The sequence below is a fragment of the Diadema antillarum genome, unplaced genomic scaffold, assembly GCF_040938485.1.
Source record: "Diadema antillarum isolate AM-2024a unplaced genomic scaffold, OU_Dant_1.0 scf00000000, whole genome shotgun sequence".
NCBI lineage: Eukaryota > Metazoa > Echinodermata > Echinoidea > Diadematoida > Diadematidae > Diadema > Diadema antillarum.
The window spans coordinates 540,175-558,358 of NW_027270889.1; the positions used below are offsets into that span (position 1 = coordinate 540,175).

At 37.8% G+C, this 18,184-nt stretch overlaps 1 protein-coding gene across 1 annotated transcript in view; it reads left to right on the forward strand.

Annotated features, from left to right (window-relative positions):
* The first annotated feature begins 6,676 nt into the window (after positions 1-6,676).
* LOC139719758 (uncharacterized) overlaps positions 6,677-18,184 on the forward strand; it is a 46,599-nt gene continuing 35,091 nt past the window's right edge. The window contains exons 1-7 of the mRNA XM_071631474.1: positions 6,677-6,801; positions 7,698-7,771; positions 13,041-13,376; positions 14,191-14,511; positions 14,891-15,208; positions 16,150-16,464; positions 17,409-17,744. Of these exons, the coding sequence (XP_071487575.1) occupies positions 6,791-6,801; positions 7,698-7,771; positions 13,041-13,376; positions 14,191-14,511; positions 14,891-15,208; positions 16,150-16,464; positions 17,409-17,744 (1,711 nt within the window). The 5' untranslated portion in view covers positions 6,677-6,790. The remainder of the gene's footprint in view (positions 6,802-7,697; positions 7,772-13,040; positions 13,377-14,190; positions 14,512-14,890; positions 15,209-16,149; positions 16,465-17,408; positions 17,745-18,184) is intronic.

The following is an 18,184-nucleotide window of genomic DNA, read 5'->3' on the forward strand; positions in this document are numbered from 1 at the left end:
AACAAACAAAAAATCTCTCACCAGGGTTTTTATCTCTGCACATGCGTGAATTTCTCTTTGAGAACCATAAACATCCCAACAGCCGCGTCCCCGAAACACAAGGGGTCGGGATCCTTAAATTACAAACAGTTTGATACTAGCCAGAAAAATGAAATAATTTTGTTGTTGGTGGTGGTGTTGTTGTCTTTGTGTGGACTAAATAACAGGGAAGATAATTCCACACCTAGATTTTTTTTTGCGCTCCCACGGTTTAAATGACACAGAGTACATAACTGCGACGGTGACTTCGTTTTTAAATAGCTGATATGCACGCACTTCTTGCTTTAGAAAACACTATATTAATGATCGAGTAGACATACTTCGATTACCATCAGTACACATACATGATATTTTTCATTATAAAGTCTAGTTACATCATGGGTAGTGTGTACAATCCGAGCATAAAACATGATGATAATACCAGTAATCAACTATACGAGCAACAAACTTTCATAATATCAAAATCATTTCCCGCTGTTTTATCACATATACATAGAAATAAAATATTATTATTAACACAATGTACACATACTAAGGGGGTGTTGCAAGAAAGTCGTTTTGAAATTAATTGCAAGTTACTTGCAACACCCCCTAAATGTAATCATGGTAGTATGTAACCCAAACATTTTCACTGGAAAACTGACAAGAAGTGGAGGTAGACAGATAAATGTGAGTGTTGAGGAATAACTGAAGGGTTATATATATGTGATATATAATATATATATATATATATATATATATATATATATATATAGATATATATATATATACATATATATATACATATATATATATATACATATATATATATATATATATATATATATAGGCCTATATATATCGAAGTCAAACGGAACCATGGGCTTATCTGCAAACGTGGAGTTACGGTGCATGCAACCAGTCCATCGTCACTATGGAATGCATTGTATCGTCAGTTTGCTGCTAAGAATCACAGGAAAAATTCACGCCAATCGATTTCTGCGTGTATCAGAAAATAGTACACTACCTTAGTTAAGAGAGAGAGAGATACCAGAATTTAGTGGAAGAAATGCTAGAAATCGTAAGAAAATACGAATGACGATAATACATAGGCCCAAATCCTAGAAAGAGAAAGAGGGTGATAGGCATAATTAGAAAATGGGAAAGGTAGACCGAAATCGAGGACACTATGATATTTTGCAGTGTTGATACAGTTTATTGTAAATGCTACCTACACAAACACAAAGACACAGTATAAAAATATTTGACTATAGTACCCGTGTTACAGCAGTTTTATCAATTTTGTTCGGGCAGACTTACCCCCCTCATCTACCCCCCCCCCCCCCCCCTTCACTCACTTCTTGCTTTACAGCTGATTTTGCAGTCAAAATACCTGATTACAATTTTTGCATTGCATGGCGTTCCATAGCAGTTAGCTAATTTATTTTTGCATACAATGTGTGTACGACAGTATGGCAAGCCATATTACTTTTTAAAAAGATTTTCTGATATCACGAATTCCCTTTCGTGATATCAAAAATTCGAATTTCTGATATCACAAAGTCAATTTTTGATATCACAAATACCCATTGGTTTATCACGTAAAACCAATTTTTGATATCACGAAATCGAATTAGTGATATCACAAATTGAATTCGTGATATCACGAATTCAATTCGAGATATCACGAATTCACATTCTTGATATCAAGAAATACATTTTGTGATATCACTAATTCCAATTTGTGATATCATTAATTTACATGGAATTTCAGCACATATCTTTCGGAAAGAAATAATTTGATTTCGAGCATTAGTTTTGCGCTGAAATTCAACCGTAAATTCTAGCGTTTGTTGAGGGCAGAAATACACAGGGAATTCGAGCTTTAGTTCAGTGCAGAAAACCAACGGGAATTTGAGCGTTAGTTGAGCGCAGAAATACACACGGAATTCGAGCATTAGTTTTGCGCTGAAATTCTGCTGTGAATTCGAGCGTTAGTTGAGAGCAGAAATACACAAGGAATTCGAGCATTAGTTTTGCGCTGAAATTCAACTGTGAATTCGAGCGTTAGTTGAGCGCAGAAATACACAGGGAATTCGAGCATTAGTTTTGCGCTGAAATTCAACTGTGAATTCGAGCGTTAGTTGAGCGCAGAAATACACAGGGAATTCGAGCATTAGTTGTGCGCTGAAATCCAACTGTGAATTCGAGCGTTAGTTGAGCGCAGAAATACACAGGGAATTCGAGCATTAGTTTTGTGCTGAAATTCAACAATGAATTCGAGCGTTAGTTGAGCGCAGAAATACACTGTGAATTCGAGCATTAGTTTAGCGCAGATATTCCTATGGAATTTCAGGTGTTATCTTTACATAGTATATAACGATAGTTACAAAAAAAAAAACCTAAATGAAGAGTTTTGGCAACTCGTCTTCATTTAAAGTGATTAGGAATTGGTTTTAAAAGAATCGATGAAAATAAATCGTTTAGCAACATATCTAAAATGCCATTATTGATATGTTGTCAATTACTTCAAAGTCATTATTATATTCTTTTTCTTCTCCATTTCTCGCCACTGATTTGGCAGAGACTGGTTGACTTTAGGGAACTTTTGTTTGCGTTTCTCCTTACTCTGTCATGTGAAAGATACTCTCTCCCGACCTCCCCCTGTTACTCCTCCGAGTTAATAAGAGAGATTTCTCATTGCGCAGATTAACAAAATTGAAGTCCTTCGTACCACTGCTTTTTTCTTACTACAAATTCTAACTGTTTGTTTGCCATGCATACTGCTGCATAAACTCCTCATATGATCTGGATATCTTCACTCTTCTTTATCTGGTCTGAAGACTTTTGAGCTTGTGCATTCCAGTTTTGTTCTCCCCGGTTTTTGTTCTTGAATAAACTTGCCTATATGATTACACTTTAAATTATTTTACAAAATCATAAACATATTGGGGCAGGCAAACTGTACACCCAACACTATTGGTCTTAATGGATACACCCCTTTGTTCTGGAGGACTGATTTTGAGGAGTGAGAAAATGTCTTTAGGAGAAACACGTTGCTTTATGTGACCACAAGCCGACGCCAGTGGTGGACATTAAATTGGCAAGTTTACGACTCCCTCTCGCACCCCGCATGACTCACAGTCTCTCTCTCTCTCTCCCTCTCTCTCTCTTATTCTCCGCTGCTGACATACACAGACCAGAGGGTTGATTGCCCTCGTTCGGTCCTCCGCAATACAAACACATGGTATATGCTTTTATAACACACATACACATACAACCACACATAATTATCATCGATTTGGTGGAAGAGTCATACTGTAAAGGGGATTACCACATGAAAAATGTATCATAATTAACAATAATGTTTATAGATGACAATTTCAGGACCAAAACGATGAATTAAATGTGGGCCCTAAGTGAACATAGTGTCATTGAATTCATGATAACATGTTGCAAAACAATTGATTTGTATCAATAATTCATCGAATATACCTTGACGATCATTTAGGGAATGATGGATGTGTAAATCTCTCACATACAGTTATTGGTATTTTGAACATTGTTCTAAAAAAAGTTAGCAGTAGTATACCTTCCATCTGAATATCAGCTCAAAAGTAATGTTCCAATTCCCTGTGTATTTCTGCGCTAAAAAAACAACAACAACAACAAAACAAAACCGCTCGAATTCACAGTTAAATTCCAGGGCAAAACTAACGCTCGAATTCCCTTTGTATTACTGCGCTAAACTAATGCTCGAATTCACAGCGATTTTCTGCACTAAACTGACGCTCGAACTCCCTGTGTATTTCAGCGCTCAACTAACCCTCGAATTCACTTTGTATTTCTGCGCTAAACTAATGCTCGAATTCACAGCGATTCTCTGCACTGAACTACCGCTCGAAATCCCTGTGTATTTCTGCGCTCAACTAACGCTCGAATTCACAGTTGAATTTCAGCGCAAAACTAATGCTCGAATTCACTTTGTATTTCTGCGCTCAACTAACGCTCGAATTCACAGTTGAATTTCAGCGCAAAACTAATGCTCGAATTCACTTTGTATTTCTGCGCTCAACTAACGCTCGAATTCACAGGGATTTACTGCACTGAACTAATGCTCGAATTCCCTGTGTATTTCTGCGCTCAACTAACGCTCGAATTCACAGTTGAATTTCAGCGCAAAACTAACGCTCGAATTCACTTTGTATTCCTGCGCTCAACTAACGCTCGAATTCACAGGGATTTACTGCACTGAACTAACGCTCGAATTCCCTGTGTATTTCTGCGCTCAACTAACGCTCGAATTCACAGTTGAATTTCAGCGCAAAACTAACTCTCGAATTCCCTGTGAATTACTGATATCACAAATTCGATTTTGTGATATCAATAATTCAATTCGTGATATCACAAAATGGAATTTGTGATATCAGAAATTCGCATTTGTGATATCACAAATAAGAATTCTTGATATCACAAATTCAAATTAGTGTTATCACAAATTTATTTCGTGATATCACAAATTTGAATTTGTGACATCAAAAAATCATTTTGTGATATCACGAATTACCATTGGTTTTTCACGTGAAACCTATTTTTGATATCAAGAATTCGAATTTCTGATATCACAAATTCATTTAGTGATATCTCAAATTGAATTTTAGATATCACAAATTCGAATTTCTGATATCACAAATTGAATTTGTGATATCAAGAATGGATTTTGTGATATCACAAATTCGATTTCTTGATATCACAAATTAAGTTCATGAGCTACACTTACGGGAATTTGTGATATCACAAATTTAATTCTTGATATCACAAATTGAATTCTTGATATCAAAAATTTGATTTTTTGATATCACAAAATGGAATTTGTGATATCAGAAATTAACTTTAAATGTAAAAAAGGCTTGCCATACGACAGACACGACGCATGACGCACGACGGATCGTGCAACTTGCTCGATGTTGTTACTCTATTAGAAATCCGCGCGCTGTCAACCATAGGTGACAGTGACGAAGTTTGTGATTGGTCGAGCTCGACAGGAAGGTGCCCCTCAGCGACCAGTCACGAATCCCGGTGTATTTTGTGTGCAGTTGTTTGGTGTTTGCAGCGATGTTTTCAGGTTCTGGAGGAAAGAAGGGACTTCCCCTTATCTGCCAAGGCAAAACGCCATCGGATCGCGTCCGTAGAATGGATAAACCGGAATCTGTATCCATGGAGAATGCATAATAATGATAACCTGATTTTCTCATCAGCTATTGGGAATAACAACAAATTCTAAGAAGTAATCTGGAACCGTTAATTGAAGGGGGGGGGGGCTAAAAGTCGAATACGTTTACAGGCCAAAGGGTGAAGTTCACTAATAGATCAGGGGGATGGTACTACAATCATGTTGAATTGCTCAGAATTCATCCCTCTACTGCTTTTCATCTGTGATCAAATCAAGAATTCAAGAAAGATGATCGTATTCTTTACGTTTCTTTCTCTCTTCCTTTGTAAATGTATGTATATGCTCAGGACATGCAGTTTCTATTTGTTTCCAGGTTAGCATGCCTGTACAGTGACGGGGCATTAAACTGCACATTACTTGAATATGAGACCGTTCTGAAGCAAATAATGTTCACACAACAATAGATATATAATGTACTCTTAAATGAATCCCACAAGAATTGGAACAATCATCCCCCAGCATTCCCACTGATTCCCACTGATCAGTTACTAGCCATCCCCTTGAGTCTATTGATTAATCAATTCGTTAACTGATATTGATATTCAAGTATTCATCAATTCTGTTTCCGTGGTCGTCACTGTCACCTGACTTTCAAACCCGTATTCTCAGCACCTTTTATCAAATTACAGTGCCTCAAATTACTGGCATTCAACTGTACAAAATGACAATGACTTATTTGTCACATTCTGTTGTCCCATGAATTGATCAAGTTTTCACAGATCCGTTCTTTATAGTTGTGTCTTGCAAAGGGACTGTAGGGACAGTACTGATTGAGGTGAGGATTCCTCTTGTTACATTTTGCAATATGTTTTGTGAGATATTTAGAAATCACTCTTTGAAATGGTAAAGAGCATACAAGTTTAAGGGGAATCAAAGGTTTTTTTGATGGAAATCGGTTTTGAAATGACTGAGATATAAGACAAGGTAAAACAAAGAGATCCTAATAAAAGGCATGGCCAGTCAACTTTATAAGGATCGCTTTTTTATTTCTCAGCCATTTCAAGGCCAATTATCATCAAATAAACGTTTAATCCTTCTTAGAATTACATTCTCTTTCATAAGAGGTTTTTCATTATCTCACCAAAAATGTTATATACCTGAATCCTCACCTCAACCAGTAACGTACAGTCCTTTTAACTTGTAACATTATAACTTAATTTCCAGGAATACCGCTGGTATGGCAAATCACTTACTTTTACGTTCTCTCCTACCCCCGCCCACCCCCCCCCCCCCCCCCCCCCCGTGCATTGCCGGGTACTTGTTGTAGTTGTAGACCTTACATAGAAGAATTAAAACGAAAGTCCCATGTGCACTTTAGTCGCGAGAGAGCACAAAAGTACGTTCCTTCTCAATGTGAGTTGGCATTAAGTCTTGTCTCTTCAACCTACCAAGCTGTATACTGTTTTCATAAGCCAGTGTACAGGAATGACTTCCTGGTCTATCTAACGAATTTCCCTTCATTGGTGGAGCAGGGCATAACACACATCGTGCACTACCAAGGATTCTAAAGTGTTTTTGAGTCGATCAGCTGTCCTCGTTATGAAGGAAAGGTATGAATAATTATCATTGTCGTTGTAATGTATGTGCACTTGTTCTGAACTGAATGTTATTCCTGTTTTTATGTTGAACACTTGAGGGAAACTATCGGCCTACGGCACACCACAAAATTTCTTGGCAGTTCAAGTAAATCTGAGAAATCTGAAATGGCTATAGTTAGTGTGAAGCAATAAACGTTTGCAGACGAATCAAAGCACAGTTGGTACAATGATAATATAAAATCAACTTACGTGCGAATCGCCATTTTATTGTACATGCCATCCATGTCATTTGCAATAGACGTAAACCTCAACATTTCCAATATGTGAATCATATGACACTCCTAAACATCTGAAATTCGCCAAGCAGCCGTATGTGAAACTTCTGTTGTAAATTCTTACTTTTATATTGCAATTTGTATTTCAAAATAGTTATACATTGTTGCTGCTTCGTTGGTCTATTTGTTCTTGTGAATTCATCTAAAACGAAGGTTAATCGTTTGAATGACCTATAGTGAATTCAATTTGCTGGAAGATGAATTGATTTGTTTAGTGAATTAAAGGCATTTTCTATAATTTTGATATCTTCAAATGTATAAAAGACTACTCCGTGAGAGAGAGAGAGAAAGAAAGAAAGACATAGGTAGAGAGAGAGAGAGAGAGAGGGAGAGATAGAAACAGACAAAGAGTAAGAAAGTGAGAAAAAAAAAACCTTCATAACATAATCGACGAAAAAATTTTCTAAGACATTATCCCTGCCCAACAAGTCACCATGTTGGATATACATAATGATTGAACCCGGATATTACGAACACCATTGTACGTATTGTACCTCATGGCTGTGCCAGCCTCCACTTCGTAAAAGTGCCGGAAGTGACGTCACCTCTTCATTTCCTTGTTTCCCTACACAGAGAGGGTAGGCGGTGTTGTGAGTTGACAATGTTCCAGCAGCTATTCATTCTGCTTGCTTTATTGTCAACAAGAGGTGAGGAAACATTCTTTTAAATTGTTCGTGGCTAAATATCAGTACATGATTACATAACATCTGGCAATGTTAAAGCAAGATTATAATGCGACGTAAAAGCATGTTCATTTATTCATTTCATTTAATTAATTTCATTTCCAATGCAATCACAAATAGACATTTGAATATACATATACGTACACAAAATCAAAACAAAATTGTAATCAAGGAAAACACTAAGAATTGAGATGCAAGAAGTGCTATATTTCCTGACAATACAAAATAAAAATTGATCGGAAATGGGACGGAATGCTAAAAAGCCGAGCTTGTTCTTTGCAATCTCCTCATAAACAGTAAGTAATAATGCATTTCTAAACCAACAAAACTAGAGAAAATTCCCCTAGAAAGAAAGAAAAAACCAAAGACAACAGGGCGGAGCTAGCTTAGTCGGTAGCGCGTCTTCCTATAAATAACAATCCAAAGGACCGAGTTCGATTCCCGAGTCCCTTGAGCGATGTTGTTGGTTTTTTTTTTGTCCCCTCTATAGTGAGAGGCAAAACACTCAGTCCCTCGGAAATGAAATGAAGAGCTTTATCGCAAAATGAGCTAAATCCACTCTTGTTAGGTTGAGATATTTGTAATTAAAGCTGCTATAAAGGAAAACAAACAAAACAATGAGAAAACACAAAAATGTTTACTCATAACTAATAGAATATTCCTTGTTATGTTACAAATATTTTGCTCTGTCTGATATGATGGACTTACTTTGAAAAGTTAAAAAATGGTGCTTAGCACATTTTACAATAAAACTCTTCGAATAGTGGTCTTGTGTGTGAGAGAGACACATCTTATGCACGAATATGTGCTATCGGGCCATCGTCTCAGATGGAAATGAAGCAAACAAACAAACAAATAAACAAGAAATACACACACACACACACACCACACACCACACTAAACAGGGCAGCTCTCATGTGGCAAAAAGAGAGAGAAAAGAGATTAGAGTGGAAGTTAATAACAGAAATAGACTAAAAGGGACAGGAAAAAGGGGGACAGAGGAAGAGAAGTTGGTAGAGACAAAACCAACTAGAGGCGAGGCACGAGATGCATAGGCCCATCGAGGTATATGAGATAAGTAAAAAGATTTAATAATTACGATAATATAAAAAAAAAAACTTTTATCGGGGCTTACGAGTAAATCACATAACTCATTCTGCTATAGGAATACCTAAAAACAATGTGTAACGTAGAGGTAAAAGTGCTACAACTGTTAAAGTTTCTCGAGACTGTTTTCAAGAGAATTCCATACTCTTAAAACTCTTAAAACATAACTTTTTAACGGATTGTCAGATTTTCCCCAAACTTTCACTGATGCGTTCCACTAATGTTGTTGCATTCACTCAATCCACATGTATATGAAGATGGACTTGTCCTTTAAAGTATTATTCCTGAGTACGTTAAATGCTCGACATTAAAGATTATTCTTTCGATTTATTGATCGCCGTGAAACCTTAGGCACTCATAAGATTCTTGTGGACCTTTAATATTTTGTTGGATATTTTCTAACCACAAGAACAACTTTAATTTATAAAAAGTTCTTATTGGTAGATCCTTTCCTAACTTCGCTCTTACCCTCAGTATATTGACATTAGACCAGTCCATTTTACTATAAGGTATTTTTTGCAACCTGGCTATTATCATGATTATTGTTGGGTCTTACATTCAGGAGAGTTACCAAATGTCCCTAAGTAATTTTATGATTTATGATCGGGTTGACTTGTTGATTCATATTAACCTGATCGTCACTTAGCAGTATGTCTATTGTGCCGACGATATAACATTTATAATAACATTTCTACTATATCTCTTCACATTCATTTGAAAAGAAGAAGTAGAAACATTCTAAATACATAATATTTAGATTTTCATTTGGCCACAGAAGTGAAGTTGAGGGTACTATGAATCAGAACAAGTCAACATGCATTTCCATTATATGGTTCCTTTTAAAGATTGCCATCCATTTTAAGATTCATGACGGGGTGAAAGTTATGGAATTTCAATCCTTCATCCAGATCAATAATTCACACTTACATAAACACATATTTTGTCAATGATATTAAGAGAAGGATACTGCAAAGAGTTTGAAATTAGATCTGTGATTTCATTTACAGGTTAGGAAAACTTTGACCCATTCTATTTCCTCCGATGATCTTACTTCTGAAATGAAAACTGAGGCGCCTGAGGAAAGTTTTGGAAACTGAAATATCATATACGCGACTCAACGCGAGTGTTATAACGATAGTGTGCCAAAACTGCAGATGGTAAACTATATGACGATTATTTGGCGAGGCCATTGGACCTTATACCTTACGTTATTTTGATTTTTTTTTCCTTCCGGTTCCTAACCACGATAAAATCCAATGAAAACACCTGGTGAATGCTTCAGGAAGTTGATTTTTGCTTTGCATCCTGGAGGTTGATTTTTCATTTTTAATGTGAATACTAGTTCTTTACGAAGGACTTTGCAAAGACACCCTATCAGATGTCAGTGTGTAGATTGTGAAATAAAGCGGAAGTGAATCCCCTACCATTAGTCTTGTTCAATACTGGCAATGATATTGGATTTGAATATAGTTCAGTGAAATGTCAATGATCATAATGTACAATTTTCAAAACAAGGTGTTTTCCTTATACTGAATATGATTGTGATAGGAGTATATTTTTTAAAGAATGTACTATTGTTTGACGTCTTGTTATCTATGTATATGTATTTTTTGATAACATGAAAATCGTTTATGAGAACACAATGATATACAAGGTTCTTACAGGTATGCAAGCATATGTTTTACATACCTATATTTATCTTATATAAGAATACATGTGGTATACATACGTGTAATTGATTTAGTTTCATTGTGACACATTCATCACTGAAAAGGCAAAGAGAATGAATAAGTATGTAATATAGACATATATGCATAGACAAAGGTTTTGAAAAAAAAATAGAAAATAGAAAACAGAAGATAATGTTGTTAAAGGGGGAACCAAAAGTTAGCACAAGTGCTAGTCGAGAATGGTTCTCCCATTATAGCTACATGTATATTTAAGATGCTTATTGCAAGGTCTACCCTTCTAAAGTAACTGTACTATAAGAGTACATTAAACGAAACATCTGAATATTCTTTTCATCACCAAACTTCATTTAACAAGTGATTTTTTAGGTTTCTTCGAAATGAAGATCTTGTTCTTTCCTCTTGAATATTTTTGGGCAAACTATTCCAGAACTTTGACCCGACAAAAGATATAGAAATATACAATGTGTTGTTTTACATTTCGGGAGTCTAAGTATGGAATGATCTTTGCCTTTAGTCCTGTATGCATGATTCATTGGCTCATAATATTGCGTTACAGAATGTGGTAAATGTCCCTTGTGTAGATCATATACAAAGGTTGACACTGCATGCTTATGCAGGTCAAGAACATCTAACACTCCTAGACTGGTGAATAATGGCCTAGAACTTGTTCTTAAGGGGGGAAATGTAATTGCTCTCACCGCCATTTTTTTAACGCTAAAAATATACAATTTAAATGGCTCCTGTTGGTACTTCCCCATACTTCAATTCCATAAAGTATATGTGATTGTGTAAAGAATTTATTATAAAAGCATGAGGACATGCCTTGGAACAAAGTATCTTAACTAAAAAAATCAAGCCAATTTTGCGCCTAATGCATTTGTTGATACATCGAATCTGATCCTTCCACATCAAGGTCTCATCAATATGGATTCCTACAAAAGATGCTACATGTACTCTTTCTATAACCGTTTCGGAGACTGTTAACACACCTTTAATTGCAATTGGTTGTCTTGGTCCTTTGATAACCATATAATTTGTTTTCTTCAAGTTAATATTTAATTTATTCACAATACACCATTTCTGCACCTCATTCAATTTTTCTTTTACGTCAATCATATCAATTTCTTTTGTACCTTTGGGATACGTATGAAAAATGTTTGAGTCATCAGCGAATAGTCTGAACTGAAAATAGTTAGATGAGCTAGGTAAGTCATTGATGTATAATAGAAACAGTGTTGGTCCCAGCACTGATCCTTGTGGTACTCCAAATGAGATCGTTCCACTACTGGATATCTTATCCTTGTAGCACAATACCTGCGATCGGTTTGAGAGGTAATTTTGGAACCACTGCAACACAATGCCTCTTATGCCATAATATTCTAATTTCGCTGAAAGGATGCGATGATAGATTGGAAATGAAAATTTAAAAAAGAATGAATAAAAAAACACACCTGTTAAAATGAAATCTTGTATCTTCAGACTTTTTCGCTTAAGCAATTATAGATTGGTTAATAGTGGGTGCAGAATTTGTGATTGGGATGAGGATAAGAATGCTTTCAAAATTCATAACAAATCATTTACTCTTGGTTTCCATTGCAAAGTGTACATTGTTTTCATGATATATAATCATCCGCATATATATTTTGTATCATATTTCACGATTTTCATTTCTTTTTCATTGCCCAATAACATGACAAATGAATTTCTTGTAGTATTACTTTTATTTTTTTTAATGAAAATAATTGAACCGAGTTGAATTAAACTGATTGAACTGAATTGAATGGTATTGTATTGGGTGTTGGGTGATCAGGGAAGCAAAACAAAAGAAGAAGCATGCATAAGTTCTACATATGTGGTAGTGTGATGGAATTACATTGCTATATTTCTGAAATATATGAGACTCGTCAGCCTTGTTCAGTTGATGATGCTTTGGGTTTTTCTGCTCAAGAACCTCAATAAATTCCACAAATATATACATGGATTTACCAATTTGTGAACTAACATTACCACTTTGAAATTATATAAATCGTCTGGAATGCCTTTATACCCAGGATATAAATCACGCATTTTATGTGTCGATATGATGTTTCTGAATGTCGGAAGACGATTTCGAAATACATGAAAAAATAATGTATTTAGATGAATTGAGTGTTTTCGAACTCCTGCACAAGATATTGAAAGCAGTGGGTTAGTAATCTCATCAACCTTTTAAATTTATAAAATGTGATATTATTGAATGATATCAATGTTGTCATTACTGAAATGGAATCTATCATGATAGCTATGTTTATATACCTATGTTTGTACGTAAACAGATCAAAAGTAAAATAGTATTTTATGTAGGTTGGAATCAATCAAGATTTAATGAAGTGTAACTTGTGTCGTGTTTTGATCTGATCTTACACTCCATTTGTCTTGTCTCTGCTGCCATGCAGCCTATGGCCAAAGACAAGACATCCGGCTCGTTGGTGGAAGTAACAATCAAGAGGGGCGGGTGGAGATCCTCATCAATGAGGTATGGGGAACGGTATGTGATGACCTGTGGGATCTGGACGACGCGCACGTTGCCTGCGGTCAGCTCGGTCTCGGGCCGGCCATCGAGGCGGGAACGGCTACGTTGATGGACTTCGGCCGCGGGACCGGCAGCATCTTCCTCGATGATCTGGATTGTGACGGGGACGAGGCTTCGCTCGTCTCTTGCTCACATCACGGTGTCGACAACCACAACTGTGGACACACTGAAGATGCTGCAGTGAGATGCCAGGCGGCAGGTAGGTTCATTTGCCTTGCCCGATTCATCACTAGAGATGGCATCTTGATAATTCTTTACTTTCATGTAGCTTACATTATGTTATTAATTACGCTGAGATGGAGAACAATAGAGATAAGCTTAAACTTGAACTTAACTCTGTAATCCAATGCAATAGTTACTGTTACACTGACGACGGAATCAGATGGGGGGGGGGGGGTGTTAGTAACCCCCTGACAATTTTCGCCACAATTTTTGTTATTTTTGTTTATCCACGTTAAGTTCTCCAGATAGAACAATTTAATACTGCTTAATTACAGAAAGTGACAATCACTACGACTGTGATTTCATTTTGGTAAGATAATAAATTAGATGGAATGAAAATGTAAATTTTGTCATATTGTCAATGTGTACATAAAATAAACTTATATACCCAGGATGTGTCTTGCGGAAGGAGAAGGACCCCCCTCAAACTCAACAACATCTTTCCAACTGTTAGTTTAGCACGATCAAAGTGTGCTGCTAACACTCTCCGAATGAGGCAAAATACGAAACCAAAGAAGAAGTGGGTTGAATTTTCTTGTAAGACATAACGTTACAAATGTGCTTAATGTTGGAGACAAAATTACAACATCTGAAACTGCAAGGGAATACACACTTGTGTGAGGTATTTACAAATAGATATAGGCCTGGAGCCTTTGAGTTTTTTATCGTCTAACGTATAGTTTCAAATCTGCAGTCAATATTTTGCAGTAATCATATCATGCAATGTCAAGACTTTAATTATATCAGTATGTTTTAACATTAAACGCCTCCAACACTGTTCATCTTTGCAGGAGTAACTCCCACAGAGTCTCGTCCAGATATTCGTCTGGTAGGAGACACACACCTACAGGGACGCGTTGAGATCCTCGTCGACGGAGAGTGGGGCACGATCTGCGACGACCTTTGGGATATGAGCGACGCGCGAGTTGCCTGCCGCCAGCTCGGTCTGGGCGAGCCCGTGGAAGTTCGACCCTTCGAGCCGGGAAGCGGACTCATTCTCCTGGACAACCTGGTGTGTGACGGCACCGAGAGCTCGCTCTTATCTTGTAGTCATGGTGGCTTGAATATCCACAACTGCGTTCACAGTGAAGATGCTGGAGTTGTGTGCGCAGGTCTGTATCTTCTATACATACGTGGTATCACTATACTATAAACACATCACAATGCACGATGTAAATGTGTAATTGTATAATAGGTGTAGATGGTGTGTTAACACAGAGCAATTAACCTTAAGTCGACCTCCTACCATTCGAAAAATTGACTCAGATGGATATAAACATGTTTAAATGCTATTGTTAAAGTCAAAATCATATAAGTTGAATAATTTTTCTACCATTCCTTTGGATTAGACCTAGGCGAGGTTGACGGCACGTCGTCGGTAGGAAGTCTCTTCTGTGTAATAGTACACTCAAATGAGTCAGACAGCTACAGAAATATTTGGGTCATTAACAAACCCTTAATTCTGTCAAATATATATCCTCACTCATCTAGGTGTTGATCGGTCTGCCGGAATCCGTCTGGTTGATGGCTCATCCCAATTTGAGGGACGCATAGAAGTCCTCGTCGACAACCGATGGGGTACTGTGTGTAACGATGAGTGGGACGACGCGGATGCCGATGTCGCCTGCAGGCAACTCGGATTCGGTCCTGCCGCTGATCCGCTTCGTTCCTTCGGTCCGGGAACCGGCCCCATACATCTGGATGACTTGAGGTGTGACGGTGATGAACCACTGCTCACACTGTGTGAACACAACCCTAACCACAACTGTGCTCACTACGAGGATGCCGGGATAGTGTGCCGGGAAAGTGGTACGTTTCTCTTATTTCTATCTATCTACCTATCCACCTACCTATCTGTCTATTTATCTATCTATTTACCTATCTATCTATCTATCTATCTATTCATATATCTATTCATCCATCTATCCATCCATCTATCTTTCTATATACCTATAATAATCTGAACACAAATAATTTCATTTCTTTTAGGAGAACATTGTGCTGCGCTTTCCTACTCGCGCCTTATTTCTGTAGGATGTGAAAAAGTGGATTCGTTGTGTTTTGTCCTGTAGCAGTAACTTCTAAGGCATCTTCAAAATTCTTCTGATATGATGTTACACTTTGAGGAGAGATGTTAAATGGGAAATTCTCAAATTTCAGTTTTCAATTGCAAAACGTTTTAGTCGCGTAAATTCCCCCATCTACTCATTGTATATCAGTATCTCATTTCTTAGTTTCATTGCCATCGTATCTTCCTAACACTTTTGCCCGATAGTTCCATAACAAAATTGATTTCATTCAAATGCATGATCAGCAATTCAGTTCAGATGCAAGGCAATAGGCTCTTATAGTATATGAATTATCCCCGAAAAAAAAAGGTTTAAACGAACAAACAAACTAAGTTGAAAATATTTCTAGATATCAAAACTGCATGGTGGTCGCTCCCTGGAAAGTCAAAAGGAACATTCAAGGAGGTCACGCAGGAAAAAAAAAAAATCATCACCAGGCAAAGCGTAAGTTTCGACTTCGGGATGTGGATTTCGTGGTTTATGTTTCGACGTTTTTATTCTAATTACATCATATCGGCTTTCTCAAATTAAAATCAAATCAGTCTGTCGTAAGTTCGTAAATATTTCTTTTCATGGAAACAAGTTCATGCAAACATTTTCTCATGAAAGACAAGATTCTAAGCTTGAGTAATAATCTTTGGTTGTCATCTTATTTGCATCAAATCGAAAAACAAAATCTAGGTGAAAACACGATACGCCTTGTTGGCGGGTCAACTCCATACGAGGGGCGAGTGGAGGTCTTGGTAGACAACGAATGGGGCACTGTGTGTGATGACGAATGGGACATGAGCGACGCCGAGGTCGCCTGCAGACAGCTGGGCCTTGGGCTCCCCACGTCGGCCCCGGTCCGGGCACGCTTCGGCGCTGGGTCGGGCCCCATTCATCTCGACAACCTTCAGTGCGATGGCAGCGAAGCGCTCTTGACATCCTGCCCACATATTTCCCGCCATAACTGCATTCACCAAGAGGACGCCGGCTTGGTGTGCAGTCCGCAAGGTCTGTATCTTGCGCCGGTCAAGTACATTACAATTGTATTTATCTCCTTCCCAAATCAGCCCCAAAATTATTCAGGTGGCATCATTTACATGTCAGTAGTTTGCTGCTGTAAATCTCTCTCTTTTTTTGTCTTCTAACTATTCATCGTTGTGTTTCATAACGTACAATAAAAATATAAAACCATTAGTACAGGTAGAAACTGATGCACCCGAAACCGCCCGTCAGATTACTCCGTGAAAAACCCGAAACCACCCGTCTGCTTTGTTATAGTTTTATGCTTTACCAGTTTCATTGTTTTCGTAGAGATAAAATTAAGTAATTTGAAAGAGGGGAAAGGTCAACAAAAGTATGTCACTTTTTTGTGACACACAATTCTCTTTGTAAAGTCTTGATATGCCTTCAAATAAACATGACTTCTAAATAGACAAAATTAAACATGCAGTGATCTATTTTGATGATTTAGAAAGTTGCCGAAATGAGAATAATATCGCTGTACTCTCAAGGGAACAATAGGCTATTATGTACAGAATCTTTAGGGTTAAGTAACTTGTTATCTTACATAAGAATATTGTCCATGGGAGTGCATAACCGTTAAAAATCCCCTTTAAAAAGTGTGCCCATGTGAAAAGGTGACAAACGGTCGAGTACTGTATCACGTGATCATGCATGCTACCCATTTGTCGACTGGTATTTGACTGACTCGTGTAAGAGAACTCATTGCCATAGCATACAATGCAAACTTCAAAAAGGAAGAGGAACATGCAGGCGCCTAAATGGATTCTTTGTTGTTATCACACAATGTACTGCAGTGGTTCAAGACAAGATTTAAGTCGGGATAACATGACAAGTTAGTGACGTGCAATGTGTCCTTTCATTTCAAACCCGGAAATCTTTGTAGAATGGAAGTAAGTGCATGGAGTGGATGTCTGTTTCCCTCTATACAGCTCAACTTGCTACCCCACCTCCGCCAGTCACAATTCGCCTCGTCGGAGGGTCGCATCCCCTCGAAGGCCGGGTGGAAGTCTTCATGGACAACCAGTGGGGAACGGTGTGTGACGACGAGTGGAACCTGCCCGACGCAAACGTCGTCTGCCGCCAGCTGGGATACGGGGCTGCCGAAACAGCCCAGCTAAGGGCCAGGTATGGAGCCGGAACTGGCCCGATCCATCTCGATGATGTGAGGTGCAGCGGTAACGAGGAGACCCTGACGTCTTGTCCGCATACATCTTTCCACAACTGTGCTCACGAGGAAGACGCGGGGGTGATTTGTAGGCCAGCAGGTAATTGTACTTTGTTTTTAAGGTCATCTTGGACATAATCATTTTGAATGTTGAGTTTCATAGGTGTGAGACGCAGCAGACAACATTGCACAAATGTCCCTTCTTGTAAGGGTTGCCACAAACGTGTCTGCAGAGCAAGTTAAGAAAGACTAGTGAAATAGTCTGTACATTGTATTAAAAAAAAGAAAACAATTCTTCTCAAAAGCCATGATCTTTTTTTGTCGTTGTAAGACTTGATATATAAATGAAAGAGGTCGGTCATCTCTGTTTCTCTTCCTCCTTCTCTTCTTCTATTTCCCCTTCTCCCTCCCTTTCTCCTTCTTCTCCACCGCCACCACCTTTTTTTTCTTCTCCTTCTTCTCCTCCCTCCTCCTCCTCTCCGTTCTACTTCATCCTTCCGTCTTCTCCATCTCTCTTCTCTTTTTACTCTTCCTTCCTCA